Below are 15,334 nucleotides of genomic sequence, written 5' to 3'. Positions count from 1 at the left end.
TGCTTTCGCAGGCATACTTTCTATTATTATTCGTTAAATTGTTTTGCAGTATATACATGCATTTTTAAAAATCGAACATTCGTTAACAGCGTAAAGTCTATGATGAAAGGAGCGAACCGCGTTCATTTGTGAAGGCGGTCCAAAATCTCCTGTGGAGTAGGTGAGTCCACCTTGGGGGTTGGAGCTGAATTGCTCGTATTAAGCAGAGTATTTGACATCCTCTGAGCCGTCTGATCCATTTGTTCCGATTGACCTAAGGTCGGAGCGGATTGTGATTGCGCTTTCTTCCTTTGTATTTGCTGCTGCTGCTGTTGAAATTGCATTTTTCGTTGCTGCCCGGTTTTGTAGTAGCTCTGGGCAGCCTTCATTGCAGTTTCCATTGAAAGCTCTGGTTTCTGTGCTAGAATTCTCCTTGAATAACTCTCAATGATTTCACGCTCGGTGAGACGCTTTTGAGGGAAAGCTGGGGTTGGTGTCTGTCTATCAGTTAACGTTTTCGTCAGCTGGCCAGAACTGGGTACGCTAGTAGAATTCGGGCTCTGGTCAGCACCAGAGGCACCCATCTTAGGGGTGGAATGGCTTTGGTTCATAATAGGCGGAGTTTGATTTGACTGTTGTTGTAATCTACTTTTTACATTACGTCTCATTTGAATATCCCTCCGTAAAGACTCGTCCCTCTGTGCCTTGAGCTGTGACATTTCTGCCGGTGTTGGCACTTTCATGTTTTTGCAATCCAGAGGTTTTCTGGGCTGAGTAGGATTGGGTCTTGGTGCGTTTTCTCTCTTCTTGATACATTTTCTGATTGCTTCGAACATGCTAGCCCAACGCAGTCGTCTGTGGCCTCGTTGAATAGATTCCGGACCAACTCCCAACGGGGAAATCCTCCTGTTTTGCTTCTGTTGAAATTTGTGAGCCTCCATCAGCCACATTTGAACACTGTGCGCACGAGGTCCTTTGAGGTCACTAAAGCTAAAGCGCTCATTCAGTTGTACAAATCTTTCAAAACACTGCCAAGGAGTTCTTCTTTCGATATTGGAGAAATACGACAACGTCGGTCTATGAGTCATATGAGCACTGATAAGCTCCCAATTATATGCATAAGCGTTGATATTTTTCACTAACTCCTGGTCATCTTCTGGTAGCCATATCGTTGGTGTTCTATTCTGTAAGTACCGTAGTGAGGGAGCTGGTGGTGGCTTTAGATAGTGGCTTCTTCTATTTCCATAAAACATGCCTCTTCTCTTGCTTAGTTGAACCAAAGATTGCTCATCGTCTATAATCTGCTTCTCAACCAGTTTGTAAAAGTGATCGTCCTCTAAAGTCACCAGCGATTTGGAAACTGGCACGAAGGAAAGTTTTTCTTCATCACTTTCATCCGGGAGGCCTGTGTAAAGTGGAATGTCCTGAGCAATGGTTCGTACTGTGCTATTCAGTTCTTCGAATGAAAGATGAAGTTTGAATGGCTGATTTTCACTTCCCTGCTTATACCTTGCGTAGTCTGCAGCACTAGTCTCCGGTAGCTGGGGTGATACAATCTCCTCTGATGGATTTGGTCTTTGCAATAGAAGTGTCAAGTCAATACCACCAGATACTTCTTGTTCTGACTGGTCCATTTGTTTGATATCTGAGATTTTTTCACTCTCTTCTATTACTTTGTTATCTGAGACGATCTTTTGATCTTCCTCGTTCGCCTTAGCATCACTGCTGACATTTTTAACCGATTCGTTATTTTTTGTCTTCAGAACCTCTACGGGTTTTGTTTGTATGCAGCAGATTTTACCGTATGCCCAGTATTCCATAACGGCATGAGCTAGAGTAGTGCAAACAGCTATCCTGTATTTTTGTCCCTCCTTAAAATCCGCTTGCATCCATTTTGCCTCTTCGATTAGTGTCCTATGATGCGATACATCGTTCTGCCATGCGTCTGGAAACTTCTTGGGCTGTCGTAAAGACCACAGGCCCAGTCTTCGCAGCTCTTCGATCCTTGAACTCACCACTGTGATTCTACCCTCACTTAAAGCGTTATTCATTATATCTGTAGTAAGCGCTTTATGAGCCATCGGGATCAGTTTAATCAGTGGCAAAGTTTGTACCATGTATTTCAGCTCAGCCAAGGGCAATGCCTGAGCAACTTTAGAAGGTACTATCTCCTTCATCAGCAGATATACTGATTCCTTACTGTTGATATTATTTTCATTGAAGTAATCAACGGACTCAGCAGCCTTTTTGGAAGATTCTTCAACCAAATAATTACTATACCTCTTAACCGGTTCCACAGGTGTAGGGTCCGCTGCCGGTACCTCAATGTCACGGAAGTAAACTGGTTGATTAGATACATGTGGTTCAGGTGAAGTATAGATAGATGCTGACTGGTTTATGCTCGATACGGAGTTTTGCAAAGTACTAGATGCAGAACTACCCTTATTTTCTGTCTCTATATCTCGCTCCACTTTGATCTTTTTCTCTCGAGGTTCATCCGTGGGCCGAGTATCTGTTAAAGGTCTCTTTAATTCTGTCTTTAACCCCGGTGATTCTAAATGATCTAGGCTGGTTATTGAGCTCGTATCTTTCTTTCTACCACTGCTAAGAGCTCTCTTAGGCGGCAGACTGTTCCCGTGGCTGGAAAGAGCACCACCCGCCGTACTGGGCGCCGTAGACGCCGTCACAGGGGCCGCTGGCGGCCCTACCTGGGTGAATTTCGGCAGCGTATCGCTACTAAACCGTACTCCCTTCCCTATATCATTCTGTCGCAGAAAATTATCAATCTCTCCCTTTAAAAGTCGCTGATTGTTAATTTCTAAAAGCTCATTCAATCTCGACATGCAGTACAATTCGACCAACTTTCGGCTCCGTGTTTTCACCAAATCCTCCACATGAATTTTCCCACTTCCCTCATCCATGCGCCCTCCATCTGGACCGATCACAGTCCTTCTGGGAGGCGATGGCGACCTTGAGCACATCTCTTGGTAGTATACTGTTATAGCTCTTCAATGTTGATCTCTGGCCGGGTGACCTACTCTTGTTGAACCACCAGAACAACGCTAATATTCACTGATATCAAAGAATAAATGCACTATGTAGACCAAATCAACCGCGCTGACCGCCCTCAAACCGTCTTGATAACTTCTAGAGTCCACAGATCGCCCGTCCAACCGCGATGTTGGCCCTTCTTTTACGTGCTTTCACAGTTAAAGTTCGCTTGTTGTTTTTTTTCCTTTCAAGAACCGCCAGGCTGTTCGTGCAGCGCGATGAGTATACGCTCTATATCGATGAAATCTTATATAGAGGTCTCATTGCCAGGTTTGAATCTCTTGCTCGAGGTCCTGGATGCTCTTGACGAGTCCCTGGTGGTCAACGATTGTATAGGAGTTGACAATTTCCTTTTTTACTTGACGAATCGTGGTGAAATTTTGAGTATTTCTCGAGTAACGGTCTTCTGGATGGAAAAAATCCAATTCGGCTTGTTTGACACGTTTCTTAGATCTTTTGTTGGATTCTTCGTCGCTATCATCATCACTGTCCTGATCGAAGTTGACTTCGTATTTCCTGCTAACGATTACGAAGAAATCGTAGTGTTTGTCGTCACCGAGAGTCTTGGTGACATCTTCGAGGGTTATCTTGAACAGTGGTGGGATCACTTCTGCGGGCATATTAATTAAACGTTCGCTGAGCACTAGAGCGCATGATTTTTTCTCGTTGGCGTCGATTGTTTGCAGGAAAGATGAAAGTTTGGGGTCCACCTTGTGTAGATACTTGGCATAGTCACTATCACGGTGTTCTTTATAGTTTACAAAGGATAGGAAACAATAAGGATCGGACTCTTCGCCATCGGTCTTGATAGTTGTAGTTGGGGATTCGAGAATTAAGTCAGCCAGTTGACTAATCTGTACACGAGTGCTCTCCTGAGGGCCCAATAATTGACGCATTAGGTTCTTGAGCGCATGAAAATCGACTTCTGGGTTCCCATTGAAGAAATCAAAATCGATATTGACGATCTCTTCCGCTTCGTCTTCATCAGAGTCCTGAGAGTCATCTGTGCTGCTCACGTCAATTTCAGACTCTTCACTTGCCTCTTCTTCATTGGCACGCCTTTTCCTGTTGCTCAATTCTGACAATTTAACTGGTTGAACCATTGTGAATGGCTTATATGGGGGGTTTGGAAGACGTTGATTGTCGATGATCTTGAGCTCATCATTTTTCAAACTTTTCATGCGAGCGTGAAATTTTAAATTGTCAATAATGAAGAATAACGAAAAGTTTCGCATTCTAGGTTACATAATTGATCTCTAAACCTCTAGTTGAAACGTTATTGGTAGTCTGGATAACTTTTGTAATTTTGTAATGGTTTGAAATGCTAAAAAGGTATGTAATATTATTAATAACAATTAATAAAATATTATTACCTACTTTGTTAATTTCCTTCCCCAATAATATTATGTTTTATTTATTAATTGTATTAGGATTAGTATCATGATTATTATTTACAATTGTAAAAACATATTCTAAAAATCCTATTGCATATAAATATATTAAACATGGTCGAGTAATTGAAATTATTTCGCTGTCAAGTTGGCTAAAACTTTGGAAACAATCTCAACAATGACGTTACGATTGATGCTACAAAAGCTCGAGTTTACGTGGCATGATTAGAATTAAAAATGCTCTGCTTTCTGTGGATAATTGGAACTTGTAATTATCGACACGTCGCGCTGCTGAAAATCCATTCTTGAAGCCTCGCCTGGATTACACATAGCGAACCGAACTGGCTTCCCTTCTATTCCTTGATCTACCATTGGTAATTGGTGAACGGCATGTCATCGGTATTGGAATGGTTCTCTCAAAATGCTGATGTCAAGGTGAATAAGGCATTGAGTGTGGAAAAATCGGCAATCAATGACCCATCAAGTGGGTATGGTTTGTTTGCTGACTTAAAATTGATCGATCGTATACCTCAAGAAACGACAGTTGAACTCTTAAGAATCCCACGTTTTGCAAAATTTGATTTAAATTCGTTAATGGCCTTGTTGAATGATGATGGCCAATATACCTCCAATGAAAACAAGGAATCATTACAGAAACTGGTGAAAAGTGTATTTTCAGAATTTATGCAACTGGACAATTTGGGCGATATTTTAAGCGAAACAACCATTCTGGTGTTTTACTTCACTTTATTTGCACTGCTGAGAGATCAGTTCGAACTACCCAGAGTGATTGGTTTCTACTTGGAAAATGTCTTGTTAAGAACAAAAGTGGACAGCGGTGTGATGAGCTACGATCCTGAGAAAGATTCGTATGGCCAACGCCCGCACTTCCTGGCTTTCAACTATTCATTACAAACTTTGGGATCATTCTTTGAGAAAACTGTTGCAAGCTCACCACCGGTGGAGCCTTTACTGAAGCAGGTCTACGCTGCTGTTTCATCTCGTTGTTTGGAGATACCAGAGGAGGTTAATACGGGAAGCGATGACTTCGTAGTTAACACTACGTTGGTGCCAGCATTGGACTATGCAAACCACGATAATGAGATGCAAAATGCCCATTTCGATGTCGATCGTGAAACTGGAGACGTGCTATTACTCTTGGATATGAATCGACTTCCAACGGAGAAGAAGAAATTCGAGGTTTTAATCAGTTATTCACCAGACGAAGATCCAGCATCTTTCATGTTTTTCTATGGATTCATTCCATCAAGTGCCGGCGCACCGAAACAGACAAACTGATGTCTGGTCTCTCGAATATTATTAACCCTAATGACTAACGAGCTGCTAGATAAAGAAGTTGAGAGAAAGAAGTGACATACAGTTCCTAGCACGGGTCGCGATTTAGAGCTACAGTTGGATAATTCATCTCGTGTGAAATTCATCTGTCTACTAAAATAAAAAATTACAGTGAACCAAAACGTTGTCATCAAGTTTTTCTTCCATCTTATTAGAGGTACATGAAGTAATCACTTTCCTAATTCCTGATTCCTGAACCAGTGAACATTAATTTCCTGAATTAGATCCAGGTTTGTAAAGAAGTGCAACCGTTAGTATTCTTCTAGTCTAGCATATATGATCCTGCTCTGAGCAGTTCTTTGCATTGCATTGCACAATAAGATATATAATTGTCTTTTCTGTGATATGTCACGTTTGCTTGTAAAGAAGTCCTCGAGTGCTAACAAACATAATTAGAGAGGGCGTAAGTGATGAGACCAAACCGAATCCTGTTTTGGAGCTCATCTTTATTAGCTTCAGTTGTTCGTGGTTTACACTTTTACCTGAAACCTGGCGAGATTAAATGTTTTTACGAGAGTTTAACCGTAGGTAACTTACTGATCGGAGATATTGATGGATTGATACAGAAAGACGGGGTATACGTAGATGATCCCGACTTGAAAATAGGCATATCGCTATATGAGACCTTTGATGATGATCATTTAGTGCTAAATCAACACAATCACCATAACGGGGATTTCACATTTACGGCATTGGAGACTGGCGAACACAAAATATGCATAAATCCCGTATACCCAATGGATGTGAGCGTACAAATATTCATGGAATTGGACATTGGGTATGTCACGGCATTGGATAGCAGGAGAAAGGGTGATGCCCAGAACTTGAAAGAAAGAGCTCTCCAACTTACCTACAGATTAGAAAACATTCGCAAGCAGCAGAAACGCATAAGGGAAACGGAGGCTTTGTTTAGAGACCAAAGTGAGACTGCAAATACTAAGATCATTCTTTGGTCAATTTTACAAATGATTGGACTCGCTGTGGTCTGTCTCTTTCAGCTACGATATCTGAAGAATATTTTTGTTAAAGAAAAGATTATATGATGGAATAGCAGCATCGATCGGGCCTATCGCATCATTGGGGTCCACTGGAATGCCTTCTGGGTCTCGCTTCTGGTCCATTAAGCGTCATCGATGAATCGTTCTGTATGATTTAGGTAAAGTACCTAGCTTTCGAAGAATTTCAGCTCATCGCATCTCAAAAGAACCTTTCAAACTGGAAAGCACCATACTCATAGGGCCTACTTTGATCGGTTGTCCAGCTATGGAGGTATCTGAGGAGCTTAGAAGGGAGCTGACTGCTTTGAAGCTTGAAAATGCGAGGTTGCGTCGGCAGTTGGAAGGTAAAGAAGCATCAGAGAACAAGTACCCTCTGTCGTTAGAAGAATACAAGCGTTATGGAAGACAAATGATTGTTGAAGAAACTGGAGGTACCCTGGGACAGGTCAAACTGCGAAATTCCAGAGTTCTGGTTGTGGGTGCTGGAGGTTTAGGAAGCCCTGTCTTGCCTTATTTAGCGGGCGCTGGTGTGGGGCACATTGGAATAGTCGATAATGATGTAGTGGATACTTCCAACCTTCATAGACAGGTCCTTCATGATTCTGAGTCAGTTGGTACTTTGAAGTGTGAGTCGGCCAAACGGGCTCTCAACAGGCTCAATCCACTTGTTGAAGTCATCACCTATCCGGTAAGGCTGAGCAACACTAATGCTTTCGAAATATTTCGGAGCTATGATTATATTTTAGATTGCACGGACACTCCGTTGACGAGATATTTGATATCAGATGTTGCTGTTAATTTGGGTATAACGGTTGTGTCTGCTTCGGGCCTAGGAACAGAGGGACAATTATGCATATTAAATTTCAAAAAATTGGGACCGTGTTACAGATGTTTCTACCCGAAACCTCCTACACCTACCTCCGTCACTTCATGCCAAGAAGGTGGTGTAGTCGGGCCTTGCATAGGCCTTGTTGGTGTGATGATGGCCGTAGAAACCTTAAAACTAATCTATGGAGTGTACGCGGAAGATAACTTTCAGCCATTTTTGACGACATATTCAGGTTTTCCCAATCAAAGTATGCGTACTTTTAAGATGAGGGGTCGACAAGACAATTGTGCTTGTTGCGGGCTATCGCCAATTGTCACTAAGGATGCCATCGAATCTGGCACTATCAATTACCAAAACTTTTGCGGTTCCAGAAGCTATGACTGTTGCTCTCTGGATGAAAGGATTAGTGTGGAATTATTCGAAGATCAATACAAAAATCGCGAACCCTCCAGCTACATTTTGTTGGATGTCAGGCCGCACCATCACTATGATATATCTCACATTCCACAGGCTTATAACCTTACGGTAAAAGAGTTGCGTGACATGGATGGTGAACTCACGAAAATACAGAAGCATATACCAAACATCAACAAAGATAGTGAAGTTGTCGTGATGTGCCGGTACGGCAACGATTCTCGACTTGCCACTAGACTTTTAAAAGATCAATTTGGTATCTCCAACGTAAAGGACGTTACTGGAGGGCTATTCAGGTACATCGACCGGATCGATCCATCGATACCAAAATATTGATTTTATATAATAATACATTCGAGTAAATCACGGGTACTCAAGAAACTGCAACTAGGTTTAAGGACTATGGCGATATAGGTCAGATCACTTGCCTAATTTCTCTACAGTTAAAATGCCTGCGCTGTTGGCAAAAGCGTAGAACTGGCCTCCAACACTTGTCTCGTTCCATTTTATGCAAGAAACGTTGACGCCATGAGGATCGATTCTCAATCCAGTTACTTCATTGATACTCGATTTGAAAGGTTCATACGCATGGTTCAGCCTGAACTTATCTTCAACTTTGCTATATTCCCATTTCCAAAGTCTTAGCGAGGTGTGTGTAAGCGAGCTGTTCTTTATGCCAGTAAGCAGCCTTCTAGCAATGTTATCGATAACCACATTTCCGTCCGAACCCCCGGATAAACATAATGGATGAATCCTTGATGTTCCTAATGATACGATAGATGTATCCTGTGAGCTGACGGGATGAACGGCAAATGCCGCCCTAGGCGCAACTGTCTTGAGAGTATTCGAGCCGTCAGAATTTACGATTGCGTACAACTGTGGTATGTACGACAAAGGTATGATGTTGGTACCACGAAACCTTGTCACATTAGTTTTGCTTGTGAAAATATCTTTAGGATCAAATAGGTAATAATAACCATCAACTGCCACTGTAGCCACGACCGGGTTCTCAAACTCTGAATATGCAACAAGGAGGGTTAGGATGTAAGAGTCGTGTATCTTGCGATAGTATGAGGGGAGACGCGGGTCCAGGAGGTCAAATTCAGCTACGAAACCATTCTTGAATCCGCACACAATTCTGGTGGCAGACATAAAATCGAAACAGGTAATCATAGATTTCGGCAGTTTGACACATATAGCAGGTTGCTCAATCATATGGATAGAGTACTCTTCGGTCATTTTCACGTCCAGCATTTTCACCGTACCATCTTGACAGACAAAGATTAGGGATCCTAGCGATCCTGGGCTTCTGCAACCCTCATGCCATTTGAGATTCCACGTTTCACCAAAGTTGTGTACCAGCGTTTGCAGCTTATTGAATGCCAATGTGTGCGGATCAAGCTTGTATATCTCGAGGCAAGCCACATGTTCTTCTACTTCGAGCATCCTCAGGTTTATATCCGACGGTTTGTCGAAATACTGCGAAACAGAAACCGCAAGATATTGGCACTGTTCATCATCCTGTTTCAACCATGCAATATCGGTGATTAGTGAACCTGTGTTGTAGACAAAGCCCGTTCTCTCTCCATAAGGCAAAACGGGGAACTCGCTCTTTTGATCTACATTCAGGGAGAGCTCAGCTTCCCCTATAACAACTTGTAAAGGTTTTATACGCTTTTTGAACATTTGGCTTAGCTCAATTTCATCTATTTCGTGTTTCACTGTCCTCTGTTTCCCAATAAGTTGTTCATAAACGTTATCAGAAGCGCAAGGCGGTATCAAGTCGATAAAATATGGAGAGTCCCTCTGAATGTTCTCATGAGGAAAACAAAATACACATGTCTCAAATCCTTCTTTGACCTTCGCTAAGTTTAGTAGTTTTTCTTGGTTCAAACCGTAAAGTCTTTCGATCTTATCTCGAGCAGAGGAAAGATCCTTTAATGCTCGGATTACACGACCCTTATCTTCTAATGTTGAACCTGGAGTATTTCCTCGTGAACTGCTTGTCCTTGGTCGTTTAACTTTCTGTTTTTTCTTACCCTTGACTATGTTTTCTGCCTCATCAAGCTCCACTACCAAATCATCAAGCTCAGGGATAAAATCCTCATCATCACCATTTGTTGTATCAATAATTTCATCGTTCCCATCTCCCACTGGTACTTTCCTTGGCATTCGTGATGATCTAGCATCGAAAGTTGCTTGATCCACTGCCGAAGCAATTATATCCAGATTCGCATCTAGCTTTGAGAGATCGTTCTTTCTAGGGCGGCCCCTACGTCTCTTGGCTGGAATCATAGGACAAGCAGATCTGGCAATATGGTATTTGTTTACTTTTGAGGGCTCTTCGAATTGCATTTGTATGTAGCGAACCTTTAATCAAATGACAGGGTCATACCCAACGATATAGAAAGGTATTAAACAGGAGGAATTATACCAGATGAAGCTACTAAGAGTCAGTTTAGATAACACAATGGAACTCAAATTGGTGTATCAAGCAGCTAGTTTTTTTTTATTAGAAACAAATTCGAGCTGGCTGACGTAATTACTTGACTATTGCAGATGATGAAGAATCATTAACGAGCTATGCCATAGCTCCTATTCGAGCTAATTTCCTGCCCAACTTTAATCAATTATGTTATCTTGATTTTTGGAAGGGTTTGGGGTCGAAATATATCTGCTATGAAACCCAAGTCCACGTTAGCCATACCGTAAGAAATCTAAATTAAATTTCGGTTATTACAATTGCGTGTCTGCTATACCAATTCCTTCTGCTATTTCAAGAATGGGCTTCCAGTTATCTTGGTGGAACGATATTTTTTGAATTTGGCAATCACTTCAGGCTTATCGGTGTTGATTGACTTGCCGTGCTTTGAAGAGTCAGGACTATAGTAAAAATTGTGCGACTTCTATATTGTATATTATCCAAGAACTGACTCTATCATAATATTATCGTCATCACTCGGTAAAGTGTTTGGTCACTATCTTATCTTATTAACGATTCATCTAAATGTGCCGCTACTTTAACGAAGCGAATTGAAGGATATCTCAGATACCATTTTAACGTCTTACAAACTTGACGCTCCTGCGGACATAGTAAGTAGTTCAAGGGAACAAGATTTAATTGTGCAATTGGGCAATCGGGCAATTGAGTAATTGGGCTTGGAAATTGTATGCTGAGAATTCATCTGCGCAAAGTATCAACTATGCAAACTGCTGTTAAGTCTGGGGTGAACTACCCTCAGGAATTCGTCAAGTTCCTTAATTCTTCTCATTCACCATACCATGTTGTCCACAACATGAAGGAACATTTGCTGGACCATGATTTCATAGAATTGGATGAACGTGAGAGTTGGAATGGTAAAGTTACCCATAAGGGCAAATATTTCGTTACTCGAAACAATTCATCTATTATCGCATTTTCAGTCGGTGGTAAATGGAAACCTGGTAACCCAATCGCGATTACTGGTGCTCACACAGACTCTCCAACTTTAAGAATCAAACCAATCTCGAAGAGAAGTAATGAAAAATATGCGCAGATTGGCGTCGAAACTTACGGGGGTGGTATATGGCATAGCTGGTTCGACTCCGACTTGTCGATTGCTGGGAGGGTATTTATTCAGGATAAGACTACGGGAAAGAGCGTCTCGAAATTGGTTGATCTGAATAAACCTTTACTGAAGATCCCCACTTTAGCAATCCATTTGGATAGAGATGTCAACCAAAAATTCGTGTTCAACAAAGAGACACAATTACTGCCAATTGCTGGATTGGCTAAGAATGGTGAGCAATCTGGCGAGGCGAAGAAAAACGAGGAGTTCTCATCAATCAAAGCTATTGTTGAGAGACACAATGAGGATATATTGAAATTGATTGTCAAGGATCTTTCTCTCGAATCAGAAGCTGATATCGAAGATTTTGAGCTCATTCTTTATGATTACGCTGCATCTACGTTGGGCGGTCTGAATGACGAATTCATCTTTTCAGGGAGACTTGATAACTTGACTTCTTGCTTCACCTCTTTGCACGCCCTGGCGCTGGCTGCTGATACTGAGATTGAAGAAGAAGAAGGTATTAGGTTGATGGCCAGCTTCGATCACGAAGAGATTGGGTCTTCCTCTGCTCAAGGCGCGGACTCAAATTTTCTACCCAACGTCTTGGAGAGACTATCTTCTTTGAAAGCTGACGGGACAGATGACTCTAATCCGCTTCCAAGATCTTACATTCTCGAGACATCTGCTAAATCATTCTTCCTTTCGTCAGATGTTGCTCACGCAGTGCATCCAAACTATGCTGGCAAGTACGAGTCCCAACACAAGCCTATCATTGGTGGTGGCCCAGTGATTAAAATCAATGCAAACCAACGGTATATGACAAATTCGCCAGGTATGGTGTTGGTGAAAAAATTAGCCGACAAAGCCAAAGTTCCCCTACAACTGTTTGTGGTCGCGAACGATTCACCATGTGGTTCCACCATTGGTCCAATCCTTGCGTCAAAGACAGGCATTAGGACGTTGGACTTGGGAAACCCCATTCTCAGTATGCATTCGATCAGAGAAACTGGAGGTTCAGCCGATTTAGAATTGCAAATTAAACTTTTCAAAGAATTTTTCGAAAAATTCAGCTCTATTGAGCCACAAATAGTTGTTTAGTTATCTTTTTGACTTACTCTTATTTATTCTATTGGTACATTATTAACTATATTTTTACTTAGCGAAATATTAAAATCACGAACCAATCGTAAAATAAATACTCAAGATGGCCAATTGATGGTGAGATCGGAGATATGACCTCTCGATGACTGAAAAGACTGGACAAATGGGAAACGATCACCAAGCAAGTGATGATGACATATTTGGGGACGATGACGATCTCTTTCGGAATGATACATTCGTTGACGAGGAAGCTTATCGGCCATTTATACCAGTATATGTGGAATCAGAGCCAAATAGTGAAGTAACGAAAGATCAGCTGCATAATAGTAGTAAGTCTCCGATTCCCCCAGATCCTGAAGGATTTAAAAATGAGGTAAAGGAATCCTTATATTCGAGCGATGGCGAGGAGAGTAATGAAGAATTACCAACTGACAATGAGCTGAGATCCGTTGTAAACCCGCCTATAGAGGAACACGGACCAAGAAGGCGACTACGAAGCCACAAGCCATGCTCTGTGGTTAATGAAGACTCGAGCTTGCCAGTTAAAAGGCAGAGTCCAAGCGACTTGAGTAATGCCAGCAAATACCAAAAGTCAGATATCGATCGACCTTTGGAGACCGAGGAAAGCTATAACGTTTCAGAACCAGTGGAAGAGACAAGACAAATGTCGACTAGCTCACCTGCTAAAGGCACCAAGGCCCGCCAAAAGATATTCAACCTAATGTTTTTATCCAAGTTAGAAGGAACTGTCGACAGGGCAATCCAACTGAAGGTTTTGGGTAAATATGATTTTGCCAGTATTTTAGAGTCTGTTTTGGAGAGAGTCGTTGAAGAATTCAAAATTCCTTACCCAGTAATGCACCAATATACTGTGGATAATGTGACATTGTACTGGAACGGCGGAAAACTCTTAAAGTTTATGACTTGTGACTCGCTCAAAATTTCTAATATTGATAACAACGAGGTTACCGAGATTGAAGTTACTATGGTGTCCAAAAGCGATGAGGAGAGGTTCGAGGAAGAAGAAAGGGCGAGGCTCTTGAGAGTGGAAAAAGAAGCTATGTCAAAAGCCAAACTACCTACTACCTTCGAAGCCGATCCTTCAGATGATAATGGAGAGGCAGACTGCAGTATAGAAATCATCGAGATGGATGATAGTAGCCGGGAGTCTGAAATGAAGGAAGGTAGTAAACTGGCGCCTGTCGATTTGGAAGATGAAGATGAGCTGGAAGTAATAAAACTTGCTCTAGTAGGTCAAGATAACGCAAGACTCTATGTCAATGTTAGAAGGTCTACTCCATTTTCTAAAGTGGCCGAATATTACAAGTTGCATAAACCTCTCCCAATGGAAGTTAAGCTAAACCTTTATTTCGATCATGAAAAGCTAGATTTGAATGAAACCGTGGGCGACCAAGAGCTTGAGGATGAGGATATGCTTGAAGTAGTTATATGAAAACCTAAACCATTGTCTTTCCATTATCTCATGCACCCATCATGGCCAGTCCACCATTTCCTCCACCTAGAGTAGAAGAAATGAAAGACTTGCCACTTGCCATCAAATGCTCACAGATATACTATATTATGACGTTGTTAATAAGAGGAGAGCAGTATGGTCTTCATATCCTAAACAAGATGCGATATGTCCATATAGCATATGTAACTATAATGTTCACCCCGCGAGACATTTGGCTCACATACAGCTTTGAGTTAGCACTTGATAAAGATATCTTAGCAGCTAATTTGCAGCTGATATTCAGTTATTTCGGTTATTATTCAGGTTGTAATTTTGGTTTTCAACTAAAAAAGAGCCTTGTTGGCGCAATCGGTAGCGCGTGTGACTCTTAATCACAAGGTTAGGGGTTCGAGCCCCCTACAGGGCTTTATTTTTTAAATCTAACTTAGATACGTTGAGCGTAGGTCCTAATGCTTAACGCCTATTGAATATTCGGTTCATTCAGCCATCGCTAGTTGCTACATATTTCTTATAGTTTGTGCTTTTTTATATGGAAAAATTCACTTCAATTTAGACTCTTAGCGATATGAATAGTGCTGAAACCTTGAAAAGCTCTTAGCAGTTATTATAAACACCCTAGTAATAAATAGCTCAGGAATGTAGTGTGCCAGATCAGAACGCACAGTTTGCGATTGATGGGACAGATTCAACAACATTTCCTGGACCACCTTGTGTTCGCTTCTTTCTTCTATACCAGGCTCAATTGTGGAAAGAATATGTGCTGCTTCGATATGGTAGATCACAAGAAGCCGGATTTGAAAGAGATTGAATGAGGGCACATTGCTAAAATCCCCTGCATATATTATAAGGTTGTGATTTTAAGAGGAGAATTCATTTTAGGTCTTTTTACTAATCTAAAATAAAATGAAGTCCTCCAGGTGGTTTAGTAAACTGGATTAATTACTTAGTAGCTACCCGATCTCAAATAAGATTTCCACGATAGTTATGTGAAGCCCTTACACGGAATCAGTAGATTTCGTCTAACAAAAGAAACAGACAGACTCAGCTAAGAGCTCGAAACAGTTTATCCATCTCTGAGTATCTATGATTATGTAAATTATTTCAAGAAATAAGAGCCTTGTTGGCGCAATCGGTAGCGCGTGTGACTCTTAATCACAAGGTTAGGGGTTCGAGCCCCCTACAGGGCTTAT

General features: G+C 41.5%; 8 protein-coding genes and 2 non-coding genes across 10 annotated transcripts; 7 read left to right on the top strand and 3 right to left on the bottom strand.

Annotated features, from left to right (window-relative positions):
* Positions 1 to 122: 122 nt before the first annotated feature.
* EAF1 (Eaf1p) lies at positions 123 to 2,960 on the bottom strand (the record flags this gene model as incomplete). Its single annotated transcript, XM_003681613.1, has 1 exon — positions 123 to 2,960. The coding sequence occupies one exon, from the start codon at positions 2,958 to 2,960 to the stop codon at positions 123 to 125; it is 2,838 nt and encodes a 945-aa protein (XP_003681661.1).
* Positions 2,961 to 3,290: 330 nt separating this feature from the next.
* BCP1 (protein-transporting protein BCP1) lies at positions 3,291 to 4,265 on the bottom strand (the record flags this gene model as incomplete). Its single annotated transcript, XM_003681612.1, has 1 exon — positions 3,291 to 4,265. The coding sequence occupies one exon, from the start codon at positions 4,263 to 4,265 to the stop codon at positions 3,291 to 3,293; it is 975 nt and encodes a 324-aa protein (XP_003681660.1).
* A 546-nt stretch (positions 4,266 to 4,811) lies between these two features.
* CTM1 (cytochrome c lysine N-methyltransferase) lies at positions 4,812 to 5,720 on the top strand (the record flags this gene model as incomplete). Its single annotated transcript, XM_003681611.1, has 1 exon — positions 4,812 to 5,720. The coding sequence occupies one exon, from the start codon at positions 4,812 to 4,814 to the stop codon at positions 5,718 to 5,720; it is 909 nt and encodes a 302-aa protein (XP_003681659.1).
* Positions 5,721 to 6,187: 467 nt separating this feature from the next.
* Positions 6,188 to 6,820, top strand: ERP5 (Erp5p; the record flags this gene model as incomplete). The annotated part of the gene is made up of 1 exon (XM_003681610.1): positions 6,188 to 6,820. The coding sequence occupies one exon, from the start codon at positions 6,188 to 6,190 to the stop codon at positions 6,818 to 6,820; it is 633 nt and encodes a 210-aa protein (XP_003681658.1).
* Positions 6,821 to 7,040: 220 nt separating this feature from the next.
* On the top strand, positions 7,041 to 8,354 carry UBA4 (Uba4p; the record flags this gene model as incomplete). The annotated part of the gene is made up of 1 exon (XM_003681609.1): positions 7,041 to 8,354. One exon carries the CDS (start codon positions 7,041 to 7,043, stop codon positions 8,352 to 8,354), a length of 1,314 nt encoding a protein of 437 aa, XP_003681657.1.
* An 84-nt stretch (positions 8,355 to 8,438) lies between these two features.
* Positions 8,439 to 10,373, bottom strand: TFC6 (transcription factor TFIIIC subunit TFC6; the record flags this gene model as incomplete). The annotated part of the gene is made up of 1 exon (XM_003681608.1): positions 8,439 to 10,373. The coding sequence occupies one exon, from the start codon at positions 10,371 to 10,373 to the stop codon at positions 8,439 to 8,441; it is 1,935 nt and encodes a 644-aa protein (XP_003681656.1).
* Positions 10,374 to 11,188: 815 nt separating this feature from the next.
* APE4 (aspartyl aminopeptidase) lies at positions 11,189 to 12,667 on the top strand (the record flags this gene model as incomplete). Its single annotated transcript, XM_003681607.1, has 1 exon — positions 11,189 to 12,667. One exon carries the CDS (start codon positions 11,189 to 11,191, stop codon positions 12,665 to 12,667), a length of 1,479 nt encoding a protein of 492 aa, XP_003681655.1.
* Positions 12,668 to 12,812: 145 nt separating this feature from the next.
* ESC2 (Esc2p) lies at positions 12,813 to 14,123 on the top strand (the record flags this gene model as incomplete). The annotated part of the gene is made up of 1 exon (XM_003681606.1): positions 12,813 to 14,123. One exon carries the CDS (start codon positions 12,813 to 12,815, stop codon positions 14,121 to 14,123), a length of 1,311 nt encoding a protein of 436 aa, XP_003681654.1.
* Positions 14,124 to 14,477: 354 nt separating this feature from the next.
* On the top strand, positions 14,478 to 14,550 carry TDEL0Etrna9K. The gene has a single exon. It is a non-coding gene; the product is annotated as a tRNA-Lys (tRNA).
* Positions 14,551 to 15,258: 708 nt separating this feature from the next.
* On the top strand, positions 15,259 to 15,331 carry TDEL0Etrna8K. The gene has a single exon. It is a non-coding gene; the product is annotated as a tRNA-Lys (tRNA).
* The last annotated feature ends 3 nt before the right edge of the window (positions 15,332 to 15,334 follow it).

This window comes from Torulaspora delbrueckii, chromosome 5 (assembly GCF_000243375.1).
Source record: "Torulaspora delbrueckii CBS 1146 chromosome 5, complete genome".
In the NCBI taxonomy this organism is placed as follows: domain Eukaryota; kingdom Fungi; phylum Ascomycota; class Saccharomycetes; order Saccharomycetales; family Saccharomycetaceae; genus Torulaspora; species Torulaspora delbrueckii.
The sequence above is the reverse complement of the archived record's forward strand: the minus strand, read 5'-3'. Positions and strand labels throughout refer to the sequence as shown.